Source organism: Ovis aries, chromosome 7 (genome assembly GCF_016772045.2).
Source record: "Ovis aries strain OAR_USU_Benz2616 breed Rambouillet chromosome 7, ARS-UI_Ramb_v3.0, whole genome shotgun sequence".
In the NCBI taxonomy this organism is placed as follows: Eukaryota; Metazoa; Chordata; class Mammalia; order Artiodactyla; family Bovidae; genus Ovis; species Ovis aries.
Genome location: NC_056060.1, coordinates 43,855,022 through 43,880,790, shown reverse-complemented (window position 1 = coordinate 43,880,790; position 25,769 = coordinate 43,855,022). Strand labels below are relative to the sequence as shown.

The 25,769-nt window shown below is 37.5% G+C and overlaps 1 protein-coding gene across 2 annotated transcripts in view; it reads left to right on the top strand.

The window, feature by feature from the left end:
- TRIP4 (thyroid hormone receptor interactor 4) overlaps nt 1-25,769 on the top strand; it is a 50,561-nt gene that overhangs the window by 3,871 nt on the left and 20,921 nt on the right. For both annotated transcript variants that reach the window (XM_012181364.4, XM_012181362.4), the window contains exons 2-11: nt 1,631-1,800; nt 2,963-3,087; nt 4,156-4,368; nt 5,960-6,038; nt 9,282-9,411; nt 11,168-11,383; nt 14,756-14,882; nt 19,098-19,285; nt 22,783-22,907; nt 23,949-24,040. In XM_012181364.4, coding sequence (XP_012036754.1) covers nt 1,631-1,800; nt 2,963-3,087; nt 4,156-4,368; nt 5,960-6,038; nt 9,282-9,411; nt 11,168-11,383; nt 14,756-14,882; nt 19,098-19,285; nt 22,783-22,907; nt 23,949-24,040 — 1,465 coding nt within the window. The remainder of the gene's footprint in view (nt 1-1,630; nt 1,801-2,962; nt 3,088-4,155; nt 4,369-5,959; nt 6,039-9,281; nt 9,412-11,167; nt 11,384-14,755; nt 14,883-19,097; nt 19,286-22,782; nt 22,908-23,948; nt 24,041-25,769) is intronic.

The following is a 25,769-nucleotide window of genomic DNA, read 5'->3' as shown; positions in this document are numbered from 1 at the left end:
CCTGGTTAGGGAACTAAGATCCCCCAAGCCTGGTGACATGGTAAAAAATATGTAAACAAGTTACTGATTAAAAAAATAATAATTATTCAAACATTTTACTTTTAGTGACCACATAGTAGATTTCGTAAAGTCCAAAAACTTGAATTCATTTGCCCCTTCCATTAATGAAGGTTTAAATAGCCTCCAGTTTTTCACTAACGCAAATGATGAAATGGTTAACATTTTTGCATAAATTCTTGTGTCTTTTATTTCTCTCTCTTAGATAATAACTTTCTTAGAGAGTTCTGTAAATGGAATTGCTGGATTGTTTTTAAGGTGCTTTCAATATGTTGTCTGATTGGTTTATAGAAAAATACTAACTTGTACTGGATTGTACTTGTACTGGATTGTTTTTAAGGCACTTTCAATATATTGTCTGATTGGTTTATAGAAAAGTACTGACTTGTACTCCTACCCCTTTTAGATTTCACTTTTAGAAACCCTTCATCCTATGTTCTTAAAGTAGATCTACTCATTCTGATATGATGCTAATCTTTTTTTTTTTGCTAATCTTAATTTATAATTTTTAAGAATGTTAAATCTGTAACTGATTAGCTTGTAGTATATATTCATATTTTTAGCAAAAAAAAGAGATTTTAGGTTTTACAGTATAAAAAACAAGTACTTTGTATTGTTCCTAGGAAAATACAGTGACTGCAGATGTGTAATTATGGAAAGTATTCTTACATTTTTTAAAAAATAGCAGTGATTTTTGACAGTTTATTGAGATGTAATTTTTGTTCAATAGAGTCACTTGTTCAAATGTAAAATTTGATCAGTTTTACAAGTATATGTAGCCTTGTAACCATTCCTCAATCAAGACATAGGTAGTTCTTGCTTTGCGAGGTAGTATGGAACCATAAAAATGACCGTGCAGGCTTAGACCCTGCAAAGTGATCTTAATAAAAAAAAAAAGGACAATATTTTTGTTATTCTATGACCTTCAAAAATGTTTGTCAAAATGTTAAAAATTCTGCTGCTATCAGAGTAGAGAAATTTAAAAAATAATAAATACTTATTTCATACACTTAATTTTATGTTGGCATCTGGTTGATTAACAATGCTATATTAGTTTCAGGTATATAGCAAAGTGATTTAGTTATATATGTGTGTGTGTGTGTGTGTGTGTGTGTATCCTTTTTCAAGTTATTTTCCCAGTTAAGTTAGAAAGTATTTCTATGTTTAGGAAAGTCCCACAAGCCTAGCTTCAAAATACTGATTTGATTCTAGAAATAAAATTTGTTAGTTTCAGGTGTACAGAAAGTGATTCAGTTACACCTGTATATTTAAGTTATTTTCGCATTTAGGTTAAAAAGTATTTCTATGTTAAGGACAGCCCCACAAGCCTATTTTCAAAACACTGATTTGATTCTAGAAATATAAGAAGATAACATGAAAGCTAGACTATGAAGTAGTTGGCATCAGTCTTTGTTGTAATCAAATTTATATCCCTAGCATCTAACCTTGAACTTGGCTCAAAATAAACACTCTAATGGCTTAAAAAATGTTTTCTACTACCTTGATCTCTGTTATGATTATTGAAAAACATAGTATAAACTAATTTTAACAACTTATTTCTTTGCTTCTTGAGGTATGTTTTGTCAATTGAGAGTGCTGAAGAGATACGAGAATATGTTACTGACCTCCTTCAGGGAAATGAGGGCAAAAAAGGTCAATTTATAGAAGAGCTTGTAACCAAATGGCAAAAGAATGATCAGGAGTTGACTTCTGATGCTCTGCAGCAGTCCTTCAAGAAAGATGGTAGGTTAAGTTAATGTGATTAACTTAAATAAATTAAAGGTTGAAATATTGGTAAATTGGCTGGTTTATAGGACTGCATGTGTTCTATCACCCCGTATTCCCTCACAGCTAACTTAAGCAGAATCATGTTACATGTTTTTAGTTCAGTTCTCATGTTTTATAGCTGCTAAGTCGTGTCCAATTCTTTGGCAACCCCATGGACTGTAGCCCTCCAGGCTTCTCTGTCCATGGAATTCTCCAGGCATGGATACTGGAGTGGGTTGTCATTTTCTCCTCCAAGGGGTCTTTCTCACCCAGGGATCACACCCGAGTCTCCTGCATTATTAGCAGGTGGATTCTGTACCACTGAGCCACCTGGGAAGCCCAAGTTCACTTCTACTTGATCTGTAAGGAATATTGTTTTAGTTCAGACTTCTTCAACTTAGAAAATATCACAAAAACTCTTGTTTGTAGTTTCAGAATAACTTGAAAAATTTAACACAAGGATTAAAGAAAAACTTTATACAGTAATGTAAGTAAATGTTTACCGGTTTCAGTATGAGTAGCATTTACAAGTAACTAATAAGTTAAACAGTACTAAAGATGAACACCAAACTAAATAAGTCATTATTATTATACAGTATAAAATGTCAGATTTTAATTTAACTTCTGTGTTTTTGGCTGTACTACATGACTTGCAGTACCTTGGTCCCCCGACCAGGGCTTAAGCCCTGGCCCTTGGCAGTGAAAACTCGGGAGTCCTAACCACTGGGCAACCAGGGAATTCTATTTAATTTAACTGCTTTTTAAAAAATTTTTTATACTCTTTTTTTAAAAATTGGAAGATGATTGCTTTACAGTGTTGTGTTGGTTTCTGCCATGCAATGTAAATCAGCCATAAGTATAATTTAACTTCTTAATGTTATCCAGTAGTATTTATCATTGACTATAATCTTGAAAAATGATAGTTTGAATTTAATTCTGATTTGAGAGGAAGAGATAATTTAAAAACCTGCCTGACTTCTTGACTCTAAATATTAAGCATTGCCTTCCCTTTATTAGCTATTAACTTATCAATGAATCTATTGGTACTATTCCCAATCTATTTGTGTGTGTCTGTGTGTGTGTGTGTGTGTGTGTGTGTGTGTGTATGTTTTTTTCTTCTTCTTTAAATAAATCTTAGATGGCCAGAGATCAGGAGACCAGCTGAAGAGGAGTAGGCGAAAAGGGAGAAACAAACAGGAAGCTCCTGCATTTACTGAACCTGATACAACCACAGAGGTCAAAACACCTTTCGATTTGGCCAAGGTGAGCGCTCAGAAAATGAGGCTTTTTCTGGCTCTATGGAAAAGATGAAACACCTGATACATTTCGGAGAGCAAGGGGTATACATTGGTCTAGAATGGCAACTTGGCAACAAGTGCATGAATTTTAAAGAGTGATAATGATGGCATATTCCTTTCTATATGGTAGTTTGGTTGCCCTTTTTTTTTTTTTTTGCAGCTTGATTAAATTAATATCTTTTAGAGATTATAAATAGCTATGATAGTAAATATTTAAGGAACTGCACCAGGGCTTCAATTTCAACATTTTTTGTGGGTTTGTATTGAAAGAATTTGAACTCTAGCTGTTTTAAGATGTTCCTATTTTAGAACATTCACTTCTACCACCACTGTCATCGTTATGTAGGATTTAGAGCTCTTTCATATTCTCTCTTGGCTCCCGAAGTAGCCCCATGAAGTAAGCAGAAGTATTTATATTCAGGGTAGTTAGTTACACCAAGATGAAAGAGCAGTGATCAAAAATTCACAGTGACCATGCAACCACATGTGGAGAAGGGTTTCCAAAATAATGTGAACTTAAAAAACTGCCTTAAGCCTTTTGTTAATTGGAATAAAATGAGCAAAGACTGTCATAAGCAAAAGAAAAAATATGAATGACCAATAAACATTAAAAATGTTTATCCTTACCAGCAGTTAAGTGACCAGTTTGTCCCCTTAGTTGCCCGGACTCTCCTGGTTTTAACCCTGAAAAGTCCTGTATTCTGAGATTTCCTGAGTCCTGGGCAAACAAGGATGGTTGATTATGCTACTAGTAATCAAATAAATACATGTTAAATCCCCTGAGATACTACCTATCAACTTGTCAAAGTTTTTGTTTTTGTTTTTTTTTGACCGCACCACTCAGGTGTGAGATCTTAGTTCCCCAACCAGGAATTGAACCCATGCCCCTGTGCAGGAGCTCGGAGTCTTCACTACTAGACCACCAGGGAAGTCCCTATAAGTTATTATTGAATAGAACTGAGGTTTTTCTCTCCTGACCGCTTTCATTGTCATTAATTATTTGATGGTCTTTCTGATATCTTTGTACCGTTAGGCACAAGACAACAGCAGCTCCTTGAAGAAGAAGACGAAGTTTGTCAGTTTATATACAAAAGAGGGACAGGACAAGCTTGCAGTCCTGATTCCAGGTCGCCACTCTTGTGACTGCCTGGGCCAGAAGCACAAACTGATCAACAACTGTCTGATCTGTGGGAGGATTGTCTGTGAACAAGAGGGTTCTGGCCCCTGCTTGTTTTGTGGTTCTCTGGTAAATCATTTCTCTCCTGTTTTACTGCGCTTTGGTTTTGGTTTTTTACTATGCTTTTGACTTTATTACACCCCTGGTAAGTTCTCTTTTTCTTAGTAAATTTCTTCCCTAAGGTGTCCAGTAAATTAAAAAAAAAATTTTTTTAATTGAAGTACAGTTAATTTACAGTGCTGTGCTACCAGTAAATTATTATAGCATGAACTTCGGTCAAAAACCCAAGGCGATACCCTAGAATGAGGCCTATTTGTGAGAAGGACTTTGATCACATATATTGTGAGGAATCCAAGTCTTGTGTCAGATGAAATTCAATTCAAGAAAACTTTAGGGCCTGAAATGTCAAAAATTTTCGTCAGATCTCAGATGTGGCTCATATTTCTAGGGATGCAGAGTCACTGTGACATAATCCTCGGGTTTTTACAGCTTGTTTTTCCAGAACGCCTTCTTTTTATAATGCTTCATTATCCGAGTGAGTGATCTCAAAAGTGTAGCTGTAGTTACAAACACCCAAGTGAGTTGTCTAGAAGGCTTGTTCTGCCAGGTGAGCTGACTGGCAGAAACAGTGGCATTTGCTGTTGGTGAAAGCATATTTTGTCTTGCTTTGTTTTACCTTCTCTTGTGGGGCCTTTAATTTTTCAATATACTCAGATAATAAGTTGATTGACAGTGGATGACCTGAAAAATGTAGTATCTAATACAAAAATGTTCAGAAAACAGCAGCAAATATCCTCCCACGTGGGGCTTTTCTCTAGAGAAATACCGACAGCTGCTGGCCGGAACTCCATGTGCCACTCAGGCAACTGCTAGCAAGTACGGTGCTTTCTGTTAGGTCCCTTGGATCCTTCTGTTCAAGAAACAAAGTAATGCAAGGCAGATTGGCCTTGAAGTCTTGCAGTTTTATTAATTAAGCTTAGTATGAAATTGTTTTTAAGTAAACTCCTTTTTTCAAGTATAATACTTTTCTTATACTTGTAGTGATTTTATAATAGAATTTTTTCTTTGCTTAATATGTTTATTACTTTACAAGTAGGTAATGTTTGAAGGCAAAGAAACAAAATACATGTAAAAGCTAGACTAGTTTTCACTGTTGGCACTGTATTTTGCCTCTTTTTGACTCTTTTTAATAAGACGCTTGCGGGACTTCCCTGGTGGTCCAGTGGTTAAGACTCTGTGATTCCATTGCCACGTGGTGCAACCAAAAATAAATAAATAAGAAACTTGCTTATAATTTCACTCGTAAGACTTGAATTTTATGATTAGAAATGGAAAACTTTTTAAAAAATATATTTTTCTGTATTCTTGGTGGCAAATTTTTGTCTTTTGAAAGTAGGTTAGCCTTTTTTTTTAAACTAGTCATTTAGGCACACTTGTAGTGAGATCAGTTTTTTGTATGCTTCATAAAAGAAGGAAGAAGTGGAAAGAGACTAGGGCGAAACTCATTTGTATATATATTTTTTGGTATATTTGTCTTGATTAAAAAACAGTCTTATTATTTTATTGCTGTATCTAATGTGTAATTTGAAGTTACTTTTTAAGTATATCAAGCAAACAATATCTTTTAACTATTGGATCATGTATTTTGTCACTTTATTAGGTATGTACTCATGAAGAACGAGATATTTTACAGCGTGACTCAAACAAGAGCCAGAAACTACTGAAGAAGCTCATGTCAGGTAGGCAGCAATCTTTTAATTGGATCACTGTGGTGATGGATCTGTGATTATTGTGTCTGTGATTGTTTTTCTTACTTGTATCCTGGTATGTAAGATGCAGTTTATTTACTCATTTATTCTCTAAGCATTTTTTAAAAAATATTCTTATTAAAACCACCTAACATTGGGCAAAAAAAAAAATATAGTAATAATAATACTATTGGATTATAACCTAAAGAATATAATAAGAATTAACTGAATAAATGAATAAATGGGGGAGAAGGGACTGCTCTTATAGAATTCCAATTAATAAAGTGAAGGAATTATGGGAACAGAAAATCATCATTTCTACACCACAATAGTAATAATTGCTACAAGCAGGATCCACTAATGGATGCTGAAATTATTGGATGAAAATTTAAAAGTTGGAGATGTGCATGATTGTGAAAGAAAAGGAAAGACTGAAAAACTGTCGCAATTTGAAAGGAGACTAAGGAGAAAGGACAGCTAATTGCAGTGTAGGATCTTGAATTGGATCCCTAAACAAAAAAATAGTATCAGTGGAAAAGATGTTGAAATCCAAGTCTGTAATTCAGTTAATGATATTGTACCAAAGTTAATTTCTTACTTTTGATAATTGTACTATGGTTATGTAAGATAAGGTACTAACATTAAAGGAAGGTGAGTCAAAGTTACACAGGAATTCTCCGTTTTTTGCAACTCTTCACAGTTTTTTATAATTGAACAAAGCATAACAAAAATAGTTAAAGGGAAAACAATCTACTCAGCCCTTTCCATTTGTGCAGATATTTCGTTCCAGCTTTATTTCATAGCTGTTTTTTAAATATAGGTAGATTGGTTGGTATTATGAGGTAGTAATCATAGTGTATACAGAATTTTATGTTTTCTCTTTTTAACTAATATTTTGTAATTGTTTATGTTGCCATTCATATTTGTAACTTTGGGTGCCTAAAAATAGTCACTAAATTTATTTATTATAATTTGATTATTTATTTTCCCATTACTGGATATTTTTACTCTTTCCAAATTATAAATGATAACACAAATGGTCCACTATGTTAATACTGTATCTTTTGATTTATTTCCTTGGGATAAATTCCCAGGAATGGGATTACTGAGTCAAAGAATATGATCATTTTTGACACTTAAGACATATTTGCCATATTCTTTTATCAAAATACTATGCTGCTGCTGCTGCTGCTAAGTCGCTTCAGTCGTGTCCGACTCTGTGCGACCCCATAGATGGCAGCCCACCAGGCTCTGCCCTCCCTGGGATTCTCCAGGCAAGAACACTGGAGTGGGCTGCTATTTCCTTCTCCAGTGCATGAAAGTGAAAAGTGAAAGTGAAGTCGCTCAGTTGGGTGCGACTCTTTGCCACCCCATAGACAGTAGCTTACCAGGCTGTTCCGTCCATGGGATTTTCCAGGCAAGCATACTGGAGTGGGTTGCCACTGCCTTCTCCAATACTGTGCTGCTGCTACTGCTGCTAAGTCGCTTCAGTCATGTCCGACTTTGTGCGAGCCCATAGATGGCAGCCCACCAGACTCCCCCATCCCTGCCAGGCAAGAACACTGGAGTGGGTTGCCATTTCCTTCAGTGCATGAAAGTGAAAAGTGAAAGTGAAGTCGCTCAGTTGAGTCTGACTCTTCATGACCCCATGGACTGCAGCCTACCAGGCTCCTCTGCCCATGGGATTTTCCAGGCAAGAGTACTGGAGTGGGCTGTCATTGCCTTCTCCCAATACTGTGCTAGTCTACAACAATTAGTATTTTACCCCCAAACCTATCACTGTTGGGTTTTGACATTTCATATTATTTTATTTTTATTGTCATCATTTTAAAAATTATTATTAATGAAGTAGAACATGTCTCCATACTTTTTCCATTAGCATTTTTCTAGGGTCATGGGGTCGCTAAGAGTCAGACATGACTGAGTGACTTCACTTTCACTTTTCACTCTGATGCATTGGAGAAGGAAATGGCAACCCACTGCAGTGTTCTTGCCTTGAGAATCCCAGGGACAGGGGAGCCTGGTGGACTGCCGTCTGTGGGGTCGCACAGAGTTGGACATGACTGAAGCAACTTACCAGCAGCAGTAGCAGGGTCATTATTACGAAACAGGTGGTTCTCAGTGCCTTTTCTCTTTGGCTGCTTTGAGTCCTCGTTGCAGCATGGGCTTTCTCTAGTTGTGGTGGGTGGGGGCTACTTTATAGTTCTGTTGCTTGGGCTTCTAATTGTGGTGGCTTCTCTTGTTGCAAAGTGTGGGCTTCAATAGTTATGGCACATGGGCTTAATTGCCCCATGGCACGTAGGATTTTCCCAGACCAGGGATCAAACCCTTATCCCCTGTATTACAAGGTGGATCCCCAACCACTGGGCAATCAGGGAAGCCCCAGTTCTTCTCTTATATTCAGAACACAAGAATCAATCTCTCTCTCTCTTTTTTAATTTTAAAAGAAAGATTTGACAGGACTTTAAATAGGCCTAGAGTTTTAGGTAAAGAGAAAGGCTTCATTATAGCCTAGTTGCTTTCCTAACACATTTTAGATCTTGATTCTATCATAATTTATGGCTATCTTTTCTGATATATAGATTTATGGTATGTTGTCACTAGGAAGATCACACATGGACCGAGAAATGGATGTGGGCTTTAGAGTTAGACCTAAGGTTAAATCTTGTTTCCACCTTTTAATTTCTAACTTAACTGAACTTGGTGAATTTATTAATGTTTCTGAACTTCAGTTTCTTTGTCCGTAAAATAAAAATAATAAAAACTGTCTTACAAGGCTATTGTGAGAATTAAGTAATATAATATGTAATTTTATAGTCATCATCATTGCTTTAACATCTGATAAGTTCTCATTATTGATTTCTGTTCCTTTCCTGAAATTTCTTCTCTTTTTTCCTTTTGTTATTTAGTTTTTAGCTTTGATATGTAGAAGTAGTTTAAAGATGATATTCAGTCCTACTCAATGAAGTTTTTCATCAGTAAGGCATTTTTATGTTGTTTTATTAAACAGTCTGTTATCCTTAGTAATCCACATTCCCATAAGGAAAGAGGTGGATCCTTAACCTTGATTGAGAACTCACTGTGTTTCAAGTGCTGCTTGATGCCTGAGGAAGTAAAGCCTGGCCTGTGGTACCTGTTTGTTTTCCATTAAAATGAAGGCTATCATTTGCTGCACATGATACAGCTAATTTGTATGATACACTGACACCGTTTGATTTCCTTATTGAATTTCAGGGACAGAGAATGCTGGGAAAGTGGACATCTCTACCAAAGACCTTCTTCCTCATCAAGAATTGCGATTTAAATCTGGTCTGGAGAAGGCTATCAAGCATAAAGACAAGCTGTTAGAGTTTGACAGAACTAGGTATGATGTGGTTAGAATTAAAAAGCCTAAGAAATAGAGTAGTCCATTATTTTGGCACTTTACCCACAGCAGAAGAAGAACAAATGCTCTGTGTAAGAGGTCAGCCGCTTGTTTTTGAATCATGTTTGACTAAGGTAGGCTCGCACTGAGAGGACCTAGCCTGCAACATGTTTTGTTTCTTGTCAAATGCTAGTGTACCCCCTGGAAAGTCGATTTGGATGGAATTCCCCACTTGTGGCACTTGAAGCCATTCAGTAATTCAGTCAACGTAGGCTGGATACTCCATGAGAAGCTGTCTCTGGGAGAGTTAATGCCATCTCATGGGGACACATGACTTACTCTCCCTTTTTCCTTTGACACTAAATTTATTTTCTGATTTAATAATGTCCCTAAATTGAGTTTTATACTCCTGCGCTTTTGTCATTTAGCCCTCTCACCTTTCTTTAGGAGATAGGTTTATAGATTTGTTAGTTCTAATTTTTTTTTCTTATTTTGGGCAAAATACATGTTGAAACCCAATTAATGGTAAAAATGTTTGAGTAGAATGTGCATGCTCACTTCTCAAGTAGCCATGTGGGAATCCTTAGAAAGACCCTGAATCTGTTACTGTGGCCATTGAATATGTCTATTCCTGGCATTATAATCCTTTGGTTATATATACCTACTACTTTCAAATCATTTGCTAGGAATACATGAGATATACTTTGACAGCTATTCCCTAAGTAAGCCCATCACAAGATCTTTAAATATCACTTTTACCCTTACTCAGTGAAATTTATCATTAGAAATAGAGCACATTTTTTGATAAACAGAAACTGGAAAAGAGTCTCTCTCTATTGATGTTTCCCTTATGTCAGTGTGTTTCCAAGGGCACTAATTTCATTATGTAAGTTTGTTTATAGGACCACTCTCAGTCTATTTTAAAACTTTTATAATTCTAGCCGAGTCCTGGAAAATTGAAATCAGAATCTGATTTTCAGTATTTCCCTATGCCTATGTATATCACTAATTATTAATTATTCCTTTGAGACTGATTTTGTGATTTTGGAGTAGTCACTTCTTTGAGGCCCAGGTTTATTATCTATAGAAGGAGAGAGTTGGGTCATCAGGATTCCCTCTAGTTCTTAATTTCTTTGTTGGTATTATCTTAGAAATAAGCCTGACTGTCTTATCTTGGAACTTGGCCCTTGTATATTAAGTGAGGGACTGGGGATGAGGTTAGGGACGGGGTGGAGGAGGTGGCGGGAACTGACGTGTATTAGTAATGCATTAATAAGATATCCTAAGAATAAGCTCCAGGACTGAGAGTCCAGGATAGAAGTCCAGTTTCTAAGCGAAGTGGCAGCAACTGGGTCTAGCAGGAGTAGTCTAGGTCCAGATTGTAGAAAGACTAGGTTATTGAGTAAGCTGCCAAGACATGAATTCAGAGGCAGCAAAATGACCCATAAGCCCAGTTATAAGAAGGTGAGGGCTGGACTAGTAGGAAAATAGGAGGACAGTGGATATGGTGCTGTGTCCTTTTCTGCCCGAGGGTGAGATTCGTTCTAAGAGCTGAGCCTGCAGTGGGAGTAAGGTATATACAGAAGCTGGAAGTCAGAGCTTGACCTGGTTTGGGAACATTCTGGAGCATCTACATTTGAAACAATAACTTCAGGACAGCATTTCAGAGTGAGCAACTTGTAACAGCTTCCCAATAGTCACATCCCTGTTTGTTAACAGGTGAGCTAATTGCCATGTGTTCTTTTTCTTTCCTTAGCATTCGAAGGACCCAAGTCATTGATGATGAGTCAGATTACTTTGCTAGTGATTCTAACCAGTGGTTGTCCAAAATTGAGCGGGAGGCCATACAGAAGCGAGAGGAGGAGCTGAGAGAATTTCGACATGCCTCTCGCCTCTCTAAGAAGATCACCATTGATTTTGCAGGCAGGAAAATTGTGGAAGATGAAGATCCTCTAGCTGAGTATCACAGCAAGTAAGTGGGCAAAACCAGAAAGGTTTGAGAGAATTGGGGAATTTTAACTGTAAAGGATTTGCCCTCCCCCCAGGCCCACCCTTTAATGGGTTTGTTGTTTTTGTTAATTTTTAAAGTAATACATTCATTTGGAGTAGAAACATGGACGAGTAGCTAAGAAAATTTTGAAAATGATCAGTGAGGGTAACTTGTCCTATTAGATAACTACTGTGGTTTTATAAAAAGTTGTTTTTAAAGCAATGAGGTACACTTTGGGCACAGGAATAGATAAATGAAATGTAATAGAATCCAGAAAAGACACCTGTATGTCTGCACTGTGTGTGTATGGGTGTATGTTTATAGTTACATAAAACTTTTCTGAACAGTAAGAAAAGGATTGAATAAACGAAGGGCTACCAGCTTTGAAAAAAAATCTACATTAGATCTCTTACCTCAAAAAAAAAAAAAATCTCTACTTTAAAGTAAAGTATGCTGTGATAATAAGTTTGACTAAAGAGTTAAATGCAAGAGAATTCCCTAGTGGTCTAGTGGTTAGGACTCTAAGCTTTCACTGCTGGGAGTCCCAGTTTGATTCCTGGTCAGGGAGCTAAGATCACATAAGCCCTACAGTGTCACCTCCTCCCACACCGAAAAAAAGTTGAATACAAAAGAAATAAAAAGGATCAGAAGGAAACAAAATAGTAGAAATTTATACTATAGTTAATGTCTTGGTATAATAAAGCTCTTTCTAAGCAAGATACAAAACCCAAAAGTCAAAAAGACTAAGATATTTTAAATAATGTAAATAAGTACAAGACTGAGAGAAAGCATTTTAAACAGTTTTAACAGTTCAGAAAAGCAATGCTCATACTATATAAAGACCTGCAAGTTAAAAAGGTACATCCGATGGAAAAATGGGCAAAGGCTAAGAACAGATAATTTACAGGTAAGGAAGCGAAAATAACCAATAAACATTTGAAAAGATGCTCAGCTTCTTATTTGGGAAATGCAGGCTTTGAAACATAATGTATCATTAAGTTGCTTAAAATTTATAACATTGCATAATCTGTGACCAATAATATGAATATGTTCTCTTACTGTGGAGGGGAATAGTAAAATGTCCAAATCTCATCACCAAGCATGAACCCTGATGGAAACTATGGATTTTGGTGATAATGATGTGTCAGTGTAGGTTGATCAGTTGTGACAAATGTATTTCTCCAGTGAGGGATAGTTGATAATGGGAGAGGCTGTGTGTGTGGCAGGGGGGCGGCGGCGGGGGATCAGGAGATAAATGGGAAGTCTCTGAATCTTCCGTCCAGCTTTGTTTTGATCCTAAAGCTGCTCTAAAAAATAAAGTTTATTAAATAAAACTTGCATCACAGTCAGTTTCAGGTTATCAATATGAAGTCACTGAATATAGAGTTGAGAAAAGATGAATGTTAACTCTAGCATAGCACTGAAAAGAAAATGTGTGGATATCTCATTCCACACGTTTGGAAATGGCATACATATCTCTGTCTCTCCTCTCTCTGTTACACACACGTGCATGCACACATGCACAAAACTGGAGACAGGCGAACACAGTGATGCTCTACTCGACCCAGTCCTTGACCTTTCTCTTTGACTTGTGGCAGATCCATCACAGATTTGTCCTAAACAGAGTTATTCTCTCCTTAAGGCAAATTCTACCACTAACTTCCATAAATTTGTTTTCAACTATTGCATGTATGATACACAAATACAAGGAAAAAATTATTTCTGGGTGATGGGTATAGGAATTTTTCATTTTATATTAATTTGTGTTTTCCATAATATGCATGGACCATTTTTATAACAAAAATCATTTTTATGTTCAATAAAAAGCAGTACAGCCTTTTAGAAGTAAAATTGGACACTATCTCAAAATTCAAATTGTGCATAGCTTTTGACTTTTTGACACTAGTTACTAAGATGCTAGTTTCTTCGTCTGTTTCTTAACAACAAAAAAAAAGTTGCCATTCTGATACATAAAAAATGGTAGTTCATCATAATTTTCATTCACTTTTTTCCCCCTTTGGTTGTATGGTAGTAAGTGTGAGCATTCTAAAATGTATTGAGTAGCTATTTGTATTTTTTTCTTCAATAGATTCTGGAGTTCTAGATGTCCTTAACCAGTGGACTGTGTCTTAAATCTGTTTCCCTCCTTTAAATTTCACTATCCCTGTCCTATTTTAGACTCACTTCTTAACGTCAAATTCTTATACTTTTTGTTTTGTTTTGTTTTGTCTTAGCTTCATATCTTTGTTTCTGCTTTTCTCTTGCTTTGGAAATCCTTCTCCCAACTTTGCCTTTCAAACATCTGCTTCCCCTTTGAACCTGCTTGGTACAACACATGGGATGATAAGTAGTAACTACCAGATGGATTGTATCTGTCTCATAGTAATAATTACATCCTCTTAAGTTTTGTTTATCATTATTTTAGGTGCTTAAACCTGCCACGTAGAGTCAAAGCTTCCTGAAGGCAGGAAAACCCTGATCTCTTCCCCCTTTTAACGTGCCTTGTGTGTAAGAAGTTCCTAACAAATACCTCTTTAATTGTATTCAAGGTCAGGTTCAGCCTTCCCTGCTAGTAGAACCTTTTCATTATGTTGTCCTGTAGAATTACCATCATCCACAAACGTTTGTCAAGCAGGAACACGGTAGTACAGCAGCAAGTAATGAAGAGCTGTAGAGCAGAGTAAGATACGGTTCTTGCAGGACCTGTGATCACTTACTAACCAGTAGGACTAGTTCCATAATCTTTAACTGAAATCATCACATTCTTTTATAGGTTGAGAGCCGAATATTCATAGCAAACACCATAGACACAGGATAACATGGGGTATATTTGGTGACTGTTTAAATAGTAAGTGCTGCAGGACTTCAGAGAAAGGAATAAGTACTTTTGTGCTGGGTGGGTGGTGGGATTCCTTAGAAATTCTGGGCCATGAAGCAAGGATAGAATTCAGATCAGCATAGAGGAATGGGAAGGGACTGTTGAGCAGGCAGAAGAATAATTGAACGTGTTGAGAAATAGTCTGCCCTAGAATACTCTTCTGTGGGTCAGACTGTTTCCAGGCAAGTTTTCTAATCTTGGCATTTTTAATAATGTTGTTAAAAAACAAGTGATTATAATGTGTGCTACCTATTTTCTTAGTGTTCTGAAACTTTTACTAACTCTTCTTCCTTAGGGTTCTTGGAGTGCAGAGAAGAGAAGGGGAAATTAGTAGGGGGAGTAGGGAAGGTCATCCATGGATCCCTCTTTGAATTTGAAATTCTGTTACTAATGAAAAGTCGTATGTGTGTGCCAACTAAGCATATTCTGAGCATAGGACATTGCCAATTATTGTGTCCTTTGGTTTGTTATCACAGACTAGATGAGGCAATACATGCCATTGCCAATGGAACCTTGAACCAACCACTGACCAAACTGGATAGATCTTCTGAAGAGCCTTTGGGACTTCTGGTGAATCCCAACCTGTACCAGCCCCCTCCCCAGGTTAGTGGACTTTTGCTCTAACTGATGGTGAGAAAAGTTTGGGCCCAGATATTTCTTCTTTCAAGTGTGCCTGTTTCATAGTCTGTAGGCACCAATCTGCCCTCTTAATACTCCTACCCACCTTATTCTCTGACCCAGTTTGGCCAGTTTTTTTTTTTTTTTTTGGCAGCACTTGTGACAAGTTTCCATATGAGTATTACCAAAGAGAAGGTATTGTTAAGTATGCTAGAGGTTTAAGGGCTTCTCAGGTGGCACTAGTGGTGAAGGACCTGCCTATGGTCTCAGTGCAGAAGACTGTAAGAGACACGTGGGTTGGAAAGATTCCCTGGAAGAGGGCATGGCAACCTACTCCAGTATTCTTGCCTGGAAAATCCCATGGACAGAGAAGCCTGACGGGCTACAGACCATGGGGTTGCAAAGAGTCGGACACGACTAAAGCAACTTAGCACGCACACACGCGTAGAGATTTAAACAGTGCTGCCATGGTCCTTTTGTTAATGCTCTTTGTTTTTCTTTTATAGAATGTGGGTAGTCCCCTAGTGTTGTATTTTAAATTAATACATTAATTCACTTACTCATCGTTGTCATACATTTTGACATTAAGTACATTGAGCGTCTAATGTGTATAATCCCAGAAGTAAGTGATCAACCAGACACTGCTTCTGTCCTCAAAGAACTCATGGACTAGTAGTGGAAAAGATTACATAGGCAGTTCTAATATTGGTAAAGATATAAATAAGTACAGTGGAAACCCAGAGGAGGGAAAGACAGTTGAGAGGAGTACAAGAGGCTTTTATAGGGAAGCTGGCATTCATTGAAAGTAAGTATCCTAGTAAATGGTGTTTGGGGATGGTGGGAAAAAAACAGTCCAGTCAGAATTAACTGTAGGAGCAAGGCATAGGAAGTATACACACACACACACGGTTGAACAGTGTAGAGGAGGACTGGGAGTGGTGGCCCTCTGCACAGTCAAAAATTTGTGTTTAAGTTTTAGCTGACCCTCGGTAAAGTAGTTCCACATCCACAGTAGGTTCTACATCTACACCAACTACGGGTCATGTAGTTCTATAGTATTTATTATTAAAAAAAAAAAAAACCTTACGTATAAGTGGACCTACATAGTTCAAACCTGTGTCATTCAAGCATCAACTATATAAGGAATAGTGAATTTAGACTACAAATGTAGTACTCATAAAAGGAATTTTCATAGAAATAGAGTGCGGTTAAGTAGGTAGAGTCAGATCAATAAAGAGTTAAATGTTCAGCTAGAAAGTTTGCACATTTTTATTTCGTAAATGTGAATCATAGAATGATCTTAAGCAGAGAGATGCAATCAGAGCAGTGCTTTAGACAGTTTAACTGGAAATCCTCATGCAGCGCTGTACTTATCCAGGTTCTTTGCTGAATGCCCGCATGCATGCCTAGTTGTGTCCGACTTTTTGCAACCCCATGGACTGCAGCATGCCAGGCTCCTCTGTCCTTGGGATTTTCCAGGCAAAAAATACTGGAGCAGGTTGCCATTTCCTACTCCAGGGGAACTTCTCAACCTAGGGATCGAACCCGAGTCTCTTGCTGCTGCTGCATTGGCAGGTGGATTCTTTACCACTGTGCCACATGGGAAGCCCTCTTTGCTAAGTGCTGGAAAATTAAAAGGTAAAAAACCCTTGAGGTTTTTAAGCACTTGAAGTTTAATGGGAAGATGTGTTTGAATACAAAGAATTTCAGTTCCTTAAGATAATTGCTATAATAGACATGTCATTAGGAGAGAGATCATAAACTCACAGGAGTCACAAAATAAATGGTGTTTGAGAAGAGACTTAAGCGATGAATAAGCAGACAGATTTGGGGAGGGACTTCTAGGTAGATGGTATAACATGTACAAAGGCTCTCAGCAGCTTGAGAGCACTGTAGGTTGGGAGAACCACAAGTAATTAAGTATTCTTAGAGATTAAACTATACTATTAAGTGTATTAGTTTCCCAGGGCAGCTGTAACAAAAGACCACAACTGATTGGCTTAAGACAACAGAACTTTATTCTCTCACAGTTCTTAACACTGAAATCAAAGTGTTGGCAGGGCCCCACTTCCTCCAAAAGTTCTGTGAGAGAGTGCTTCGTTGCTTCTTTGAGGTTCCGGTGGCCCTAGGCATCCCTTAGTTTATAGCTGCATCACTCTACTCTCTGCCTCTGCCTCTATATGGACTTTTCCCTATGTCTTTGTCTCTAGGTATTCTATCCTTTTTTCCTCTCTCCTTTTGTAAGGGTATCAGTCACTGGATTTGGGGTTCACCCTAATCGACTCTATCTCAGCTTGATTACATCTGTTTGCAAATAAGGTCAATTTCACAAGTTCTGGGAGGGCATAAATTTGAGAGGGACGCTACTCCCTCCAGTATAGTAGGTAACATCATAACATAAAAGCCCTTATGTGTTAAGAGTTTGGTTTTATTCTAAAGTAGACAGGGAAGACAATGGGCTTCCCTGGTGGCTCAGATGATAAAGAATCCTCCTGCAATGCGGGAGACCTGAGTTCAATTGGGAAGATCCCCTGGAGGAGGGCAAGGCAACCCACTCCAGTATTCTTGCCTGGAGAATCCCCATGGGTCCAAGGACCCTGGCCGGCTACAATCCATGGGGTCACAAAGAGTTGAACACGACTGAGTGACTAAGCACACACAGACAGGAAAGAGTCTTTGAAGAGTTTTAGCAGAAGACTGGCATGACTTGCATGCCTGTGTAGAGAGTGGATTGGAGGGAAAAGTAGGACAGAAGCAGGGAAATTGCTAGGACAGTGATTGAGCTAGCATAGTGTAAAGGCGATGAGGGCCCAGGTTAGTGTTACTCGGGCAGTAGAGAGTTATTTAGAGGTTAGAAATGGAGATGAGATGGGTTAGCAGACTCTCAAATAGTATTATTAAAAGACAATAAGATTACTTTAGAACAGTAGCTGGGGTAGAAAAACAGGTAATATGAATTAGAACTGTAATAGAGATAGAACCAGAGAATTTGGGCCTCAGGATTGTTCAAATACCAACAGTTTTTGGAATCATTTATTTCCCCTATAATGGATCAGTTGTGCTTCTGTGTTCCTACTTACGGACTTAAATCCCTGTGTCATCATTACTCATATCTGCCTTATGTTTTGAACAGTTATTTAAGTGTCTGTCTTCTACTAGGATTTTAAGTTCCTTGAAAGCAAGAACCTTATCTTTTTTTGTATTTTATATGTCTTCCTACTTTATATATTTTCACATATGCTGCATTAAGTACTCAATAAATGAAATGTTTGTGGTTTGTTTTTTTTTAGTTATGACAATTAATTACAGTCATTTTTAGTCCAATTCCATCATTTTACAGTTGAGAAAACTGAAATCTTAGGGGTTAAATGATTGCCTAGAGCCTCTACCCTCCTAACATTTTTGTTTTCCCTATAAATTATTAAATGAAAGATTAATAAATTAACACAACTGAGAACCTCATCATGCCAACAGAGCCCCTTTTTTTGTAAATAAATTTCAGAGCACTCAGTCTGCTTGCTCAGGAAGAAGTGTTACCCTTTGTCATTCTCTGACTGAACTGCTGCCAAGACTCTAGCCTCCTATAATTATCCGTACCCTGTAATTTGGTATTCTTTTTATACGATGGGAGCCTTGTTTCAGTGTGCTCCATCCTCTCTTTTAGGGGACAAGTTGTTCATTGCAGTATAAGAGTATTAATAACTTCATACATCCAACAGTCAGAACCTCTGCCCCCTGGAAGCATCTGTTTGGCTTTATCATGGTAACAGTATGTGACCCAGTTCCTTAAGCATGTGAAGAACATGTGAACCAAAATGTTGAACCTTCATTTGGTTGATAGAACTGTATTTGGTAATTCTCTAGAATCCAGTATGGATCATTAATACATTTAAAGTGTTAATAATTTCAAATCATTTATTTGGTCTGATAGTTGTGCTCTTGCTGAAATTAGGAAGCTATATTTGGAGAATTCAGCATTATCCTTAAGATGGGACCATGTTATCATACCTGGGACTTCTACTGAATTTATACCTTCTCCACTTTTTTTGACTTTGTTTCAGACAAAGGTGGGGGTACATTTTTCTAAGAGAATGTTCCCAGCATGATTCCATATTAATAGAATTCATCTCATTTTGTAGGCCTATTCCAGATTTTTCCCTTGTCAGACAAAATTATGTGTTTGATTTCTTTCTTGCATAGTGGATAGACCAGACGGGTGCGGCCTCACAGAAGAAGGCTTTCCATCCAGCAGGATCAGGACTAGAGTTCAGCTCATGTCGGCATCAGTTTCGAATCCAGGACCAAGAATTTCAGGAGGGCTTTGATGGCGGCTGGTGCCTCTCTATGCATCAGCCTTGGGCTTCTCTGCTTGTCCGAGGGATTAAAAGGTAAGGACAGAAGTGAATTTTGACAGTGAAAGATTTTACGTAAATTTGATTTAGCTTTATGGATTGGGATTCTTCTTCCCAGCCTAGCAATGATTTATGATACCCTTCAGCACATAGAACTTTAAGCAGTGTATTCATGCATGTTATGGACTTTTTTTTTACTGAATAGCTTTAAAAAACTGAGTTTAGAAAGACCACAGATCCTAGTCATAACAAAGAACAGAATGTAAGTTTTTTCTTCTTTGGAATGAAGTTTATTGAGAAAACTTCCCTTGCGTTTGCCTTTGTAATATAGCACTCAGCAACCTTAATGGTTTGATCCTATTGGAAATTCAGAGTTCTTATGCCTATTTACTAATTCTTTAAAGTCACTAGCCTAATTATGACTTTGTTTTTCTATCTGTACATCTATTTTTTAATGTGAATAACCATATTGAGAAGCTGTTTTACCACAAATTCCTTTTCTACAAAAAGTGGGGAGGAGTAGTGAGGATAGGTAGAGGTCGTATAAAGTCGTACACGTGAGTAATGGTGATAGCTTACTCTTCCATGGTTTCATATATTTCCTCTGAGTTCAACTGTTCCCTTTACTTTTGTAAATGTAAACAGAAAATTGATAAATACAGAAAATGAGCTAGAAAAAGAAAGCTCATCTACAATTCTACTGCCTAGAAACAGCTATTGTTATAATTTTGGAGTGTTTGTTTAAATTCTTTATCCTTCACAAATTGTTACATAGTGAGGTCATAATATGTATATATATGTTTATGGTTTTCTTCATTCACTTACTATTATATGTTCATTCTTCCTTGTTGTCCCAGTTTTATTGAGATATAATGGACATAAAACATCATCAGGGTGTACAACATAATGATTACATATATATGTATATTTTGCAAAATGATCACCATGATATATTTGTCTTAAATCCATCACCTTGCATAGTTACAAATTTTTTTGTTTCTTGTGATGAGAACTTTTAAGACCTACTCTCTTAGCAACTTTCAAATATGCAGTATAATATTATTAACTATAATCACTGTGCTGTACATTATATCCCTAGGATTTATCTTATAATTAAAAGTTTGTACATTGTGACTGCCTTCGCTCAGTTTATCACTGTATTTATGAGTTTGCTTTTTTTAGAGTCTACATGTAATGTAAGATCATAAAATATTTATCTTTCTACCATAATTCTTCAAGGTTGGTCCAGATGGTGGCAAGTGTAAGACTTCATTTTCTTTTATGGCTGAATAATCTTCATCCATCCATTGATGGACATTTACATTGTCTGCACGTCTTGGCTATTATAAATAATACTGCAGTGAGTGTGAGGATACAAATACCTATTTTTTCCTTCTTGTTTTATCTGTTAGAATTTTATATCCCTGCCAGTGTTCTAACTTATCCCAATAATAATGCCTTATATTTAAATACAATTTTATACTTTTCAAAACAGTAGCCGTATTGAAGTAGCTCAGTCCAGTATTATTACAGTCTTATTAAACACTTAAGCAGGCAAAGTGTTGATTGACCAAAAAATGTGTTTGGATTTTTCCATAACGTTATGAAAAATCCGAATGAGGACTTCCCTGGTGGTCTAGTGGTTAAGAGTCCACCTTGCAATGCAAGGGATGGGGGTTCCATCACTGGTCAAGATCCCACATGCTGTGAGGCAGCTAAGCCTGTGCACTGCAAGTAGAAAGCCCATGAGCCACGACTGAAGAAGCCTGGGCACTCTAGAGCCTGTGCTGCAAAACAAGAGAAGCCTAAAACAAAAAACCCAAACAAACATTTTGACCAGCCCAATAGGTTGCTCTGAATTGCAAAGCCTAGTTAGTGCCGGATGTGGATCTAGAGTTCTGGTTTTCAAAGTGCTGTTTCAACTCTTAACTTTGTAAGCTTCAGTCATTTCTCTGCTTTCTTGAAAGAAAATTATTATCAGAACTTAGGAGCAGTCATTTCAGCTTTAATGTTGTTAGCTGTGATTTACCTTCTGTGAAGGTGCATTACCATTTTTCTCCCTTCTTGAAAGTCCGCCTTTGCTGCTTTGCCTCCTAAATGTTCTGTAATCCATGTACAAAGTGGCATTACAAATGCATGTGAATCTGCTGCTCCAGGGTCCCTGGGCCCTCAGATGTCTGCTCTTATTCCGTTCTCTGCAGTTGAGGTGTCTTTCTTTCCCAAAGTAGAATACGAAACAGCTTGCTTTTTGCTGAGGGAATCAGAATGTTTATATTGCTCTCATCTTATTTTGGATCTGTGTTATCCATATTTTCTCACTGAAAAGAACAGGATGAACAGCATCCAACCCACAGTCGCTAATCCCACAGAAACAAAGTGGGTGGTTCTGCCACATTTGTGAGACTATTTTCCCAGTATCCCTTGGGATCATTTGGAGTAGAGGGAAGAAATATATTGATACATTCTCCACTTATTGGTTATCTACCACGTGCCTGGTCCTCTTCCAATTCATCTCTGTTAGAAAACTAAGGATAAGAGAATTTCTCTGTTTCCCATTATAAGGCACATATAATAGGGTTATGTTATCCGGCTACTTTATTTTGTATTGTAGAAACTAAAGGAGACACATCTTTTGTAATCCTTAGAAAGTAGATAGCTGTAACATTCTCTTGATTGCATTTTGTTATTCCACTTAAAGGTTCTTTCAAATTAGTTAACAGGTTGTTTAATTATCTACAAAGAATATAACCCTTATAAAATACTTGGAAAATATAAATTAATGTGTTTGCAATTTAAAGATGATAGCATTTTTATCTAGTTAAACTCTGAAATAGTAACTGTGAAAGTACTATTCTTCAGGAGTTATGTGTGGGTGGGGATTTTTCTGTCAGGTTAGAGAACAATGAACAAATCTTTTATGACTCAAAGGCAGGGATTTTAATTTTTGTGGTACATCTCGGATGCTTTGAAAACGGAAGATTTGGATCGTGGAGGTCCAAAGGCTGGTGAAAGCTTCATTTCTGAGTTACAGAGATAGGTAAAAAATAGGATCTGAGAGAGATGATTTGTTCTAATGAAAGGGAAAACTAGGGAACAGGGTTCATATTCAAGTGAAAGGTATTATAGGAGAAATTTTTTTTTTCTACCAGAAATACCCCTTGTGGTGAGATATATCATCTGTAAATCTCTTGGCTCACCTGGATAATTTGCTGTATGTTAATGAGATCCTCCTGGAGAATGAAATAGCAACCTACTCCAGTATTTTTGTCTGGAGAAACCATGGACAGAGGACCCTGGTGGGCTGCAGCCCATAGGGTTGCAGAGTCGGACATGCCTGAGCGACTTAGCTCGAACCTGTGAGATCCTCTATGGGAGGAGGACTCTACAGTTATTAGCTAGGTCATGGCAATAGTTTTTTTAGGCAGAAATGTCCATGTACCAGTCCTCCACATACTAGGAATCAAAGCATCACTACGTTTTTTCAGTAGACACTAGCATTTAGATTCTTCCCGCTAAATTTGTATTTGTTTAAGGGTGGAGGGCAGAAGTTGGTACACCCCTCACAGAGGAAGACTTTGGATAGCATCCACAGCAAAAAGACCCTCTCCTCAAGAAGTCTCAGAACTCCAGACTACTTATCTCCTCCTCCGTGGGAAAGGTAACAGCCACATACTCTTCTAATTTCAGTCTTACTTTGTGGAGAGAAGTCACTGACGTTCATCCTCTTTCACTTCCTTCTTCCTGTGGCTTTTTGGGGAGTTTTTTTTGGCTGAAAGGGACTTTAAACTGTGTGTGTGTGTGGCAAATCATGGACAGCTATTCAAAGCATTAAGTCCCCAAACAAGACAAAGAAAAATCTCAGTTCCCAGCGCCAGGAATCAACCAACGAGTCTTAATTTTCTATATTTTTTGTTATTATGAGAGTAAAATAACTACTATAAATTCTGAGATCTTTAGATTGGGAAGAACAACCACAAATAAGACCTTTTTTCATTGAGAGTGACTCAAATAGACATCTGCAATCAGATTTGGACAGATCAAAGTTAGTTGACTTCAGCAGTGAGTTATGAGAATCACTGCAAGCACTCTAAATTTATATCCTAAAAAATAGAATATAAATTTCTGACCATTGGTTGTCTTGGTTTCCTTCCCTGATTCAATGCATATAGTAGTTTTGAAGGTAAAATGAGAGAATAATTACAGAACCACCTTTAAAAGTTAAGAAATCAAGCTTTAGGAATCAGAAGTGCATGTTTCCTTAAAAAGAACTTTTTGTTTTGACTGATATGATTGGGTTCTTTAAAATCTGTATTCTGACATTCTTATGTGTTTTTTTTACTACTTTTTTATAGTTGCTCTCTTGAAACCTCAAATTTCTGGAACCCAGCACTACCAAACTCTAGTCTGATCCAGCTGAGTATAGTGGAATTGATGTGTTTGAAGTGAAGTTGTGGGGTCCCTGAACTTCAGTGGTTTGAGGCTTATTTTCTTATAGCTTAGGATGTGGATAGTGGACTAAGCCAGTTAACCAACTTTTTTGTTAAAATTCAAACAATTATGCTAGGTAACAAGCTTGATAGTTTTCCTTATGTCTATAAACAGATGAGAAAATAATTTACTCAGAATTGAAAACAGATTTGTGAGTTCCAGGGTCACAAAGAAGGAAATGTATATAATCCTTCTGTTACTCTCAATTTAGATGTGGAATTTCCCAACGACTATCCATCAGGCTGTCTTCTGGGCTGTGTGGACCTAATTGACTGCTTATCCCAGAAGCAGTTTAAGGATCAGGTGAGTAAAGAACATTTCTTTTGGACAGATGCTTGATTTGCCAGGATAGCTGTCCTGTAGCTTCTTCAGCTCAGAGTATCCTGTATATGGTAAGGAGCTAGAAACTGAATTTAGACATGTGAGGAGAATCTCCTAAGGAGGAAATACTGGAGAGAGAAAAGACCACAGCAGAAGGAAACAAACAAACAAAAATATAGCGATGATGTGGAGGACTGGTACCTGTACATTTCTGCCTAAAAAGCTACTGCCACAATCTGACTAATGAGTGTAGAAGCCTTTTCCTTAATAAAGCTTTCCTGTTCTTGGGGAAGAAACTGTTCATTATTCCTTGAATTATTTCAGGTAGATGGTGGGAATGGTAGATTTTGTTATATACTCTGAAACATTTGGTCCAGCCTAGAGAATTCATGAAAGACGTGTATGTTTGAACTCTGCCTGCCTGGACCATGCCATCTTTGGGTATGTGTTTGTGTTTGTATACGCATCTTGTATGTATTTTCATTTATTTTGATTGCTAAAGATTTCCAGGTGGCTCAGTAGTAAAGAATCCGCCTGCCAATGCCAGAAGTGCATGTTCGGTCCTTGGGTTGGCAAGATCCCCTGGAGAAGGAAATGGCAACCCATTCCAGTATTTTGCCTGAGAAATCCTCTGACAGGAGCCTGGGGTTGCTGAGTCGGACACGACTGAGCAGAAAGCGCAGAGTTCAGCTTTGAACAGCAGAGGGAGCTGAAGGACTTTAGCTTAATTGGAAAACTTTAGAAATTCAGATCCGTATGTTAAGACTCAGACTAGCAGGAATCCAAAATAGGAAAGTCCCCTCCTTAAAGAGTCTTACCTAAAAGTATGATTTTCCTGTTTTTTGAAACAGTTACGTTATGCAGTAGGGGGTTCCACCACTGTACTTAATATGTTCTTCACCTTAATTTTCTCAGTTAATTCTTTGTTTTTCAGAAACTCTTAATTGCCTTTCATTATTAATTAAGTGTCTGCTTAGAAAAAAGAAAAACCAAGGACTTTCCTGATGGTCCAGTGGCTGAGACTCCAAATTCCTAATGTGGAAAGCACGGGTTTGATCCCTGGTCAGGGAACTATACCCCATGTGCCACAGCTAAGACCCAGGGCAGCCAAATAAATTGAAAAAACAACAAAACTGTTCCCATCCATCTCACTTTTTCTATTCGTTCCTCACAGGCTTTAGCCAATAGTTAATATCCCTCTAGTTTTCTGTATTTCAGTTTCTTATGGATTGCCTCCTCAGCGCTTTTCTGATTACTTTGTGTTTGTGAGTATAATGCTTTCATTCGGTATGAATTTTGACTCCGGCCCTTTTGTTTTGCCCTTAGTACCTGATCTAGACCTGGGCAAAACTGCAGATACATGGAGGCCATTTGTTTTCCACACCCTTGTGCCGATTCTATCTGTGGACATTTTGCCCATTTTTTCAGTGTCTTCTCTCCTCTCCTCCCTTTTTCCTTTTTTTTCACTCTAAAAATAATAATTGTGAAAATTCCTTATGTTGATGTAGACTTTACAGTTTTAGAGATCCATGAAGAGCTTAATGTCACTTGATATGTCATATTTCCTTCGCAGGATTGCTGCATTCTCAAAGAGAGCACAGGAGCATCTGGCCCAGTGTGTGGTGGGTTTTGGCCAGGGGCCTTCCTTTATTACCTCATTTGTTGATCAGGCAGACCACCACTTGATTCAGGGTCAAATGAATTCAGTTTC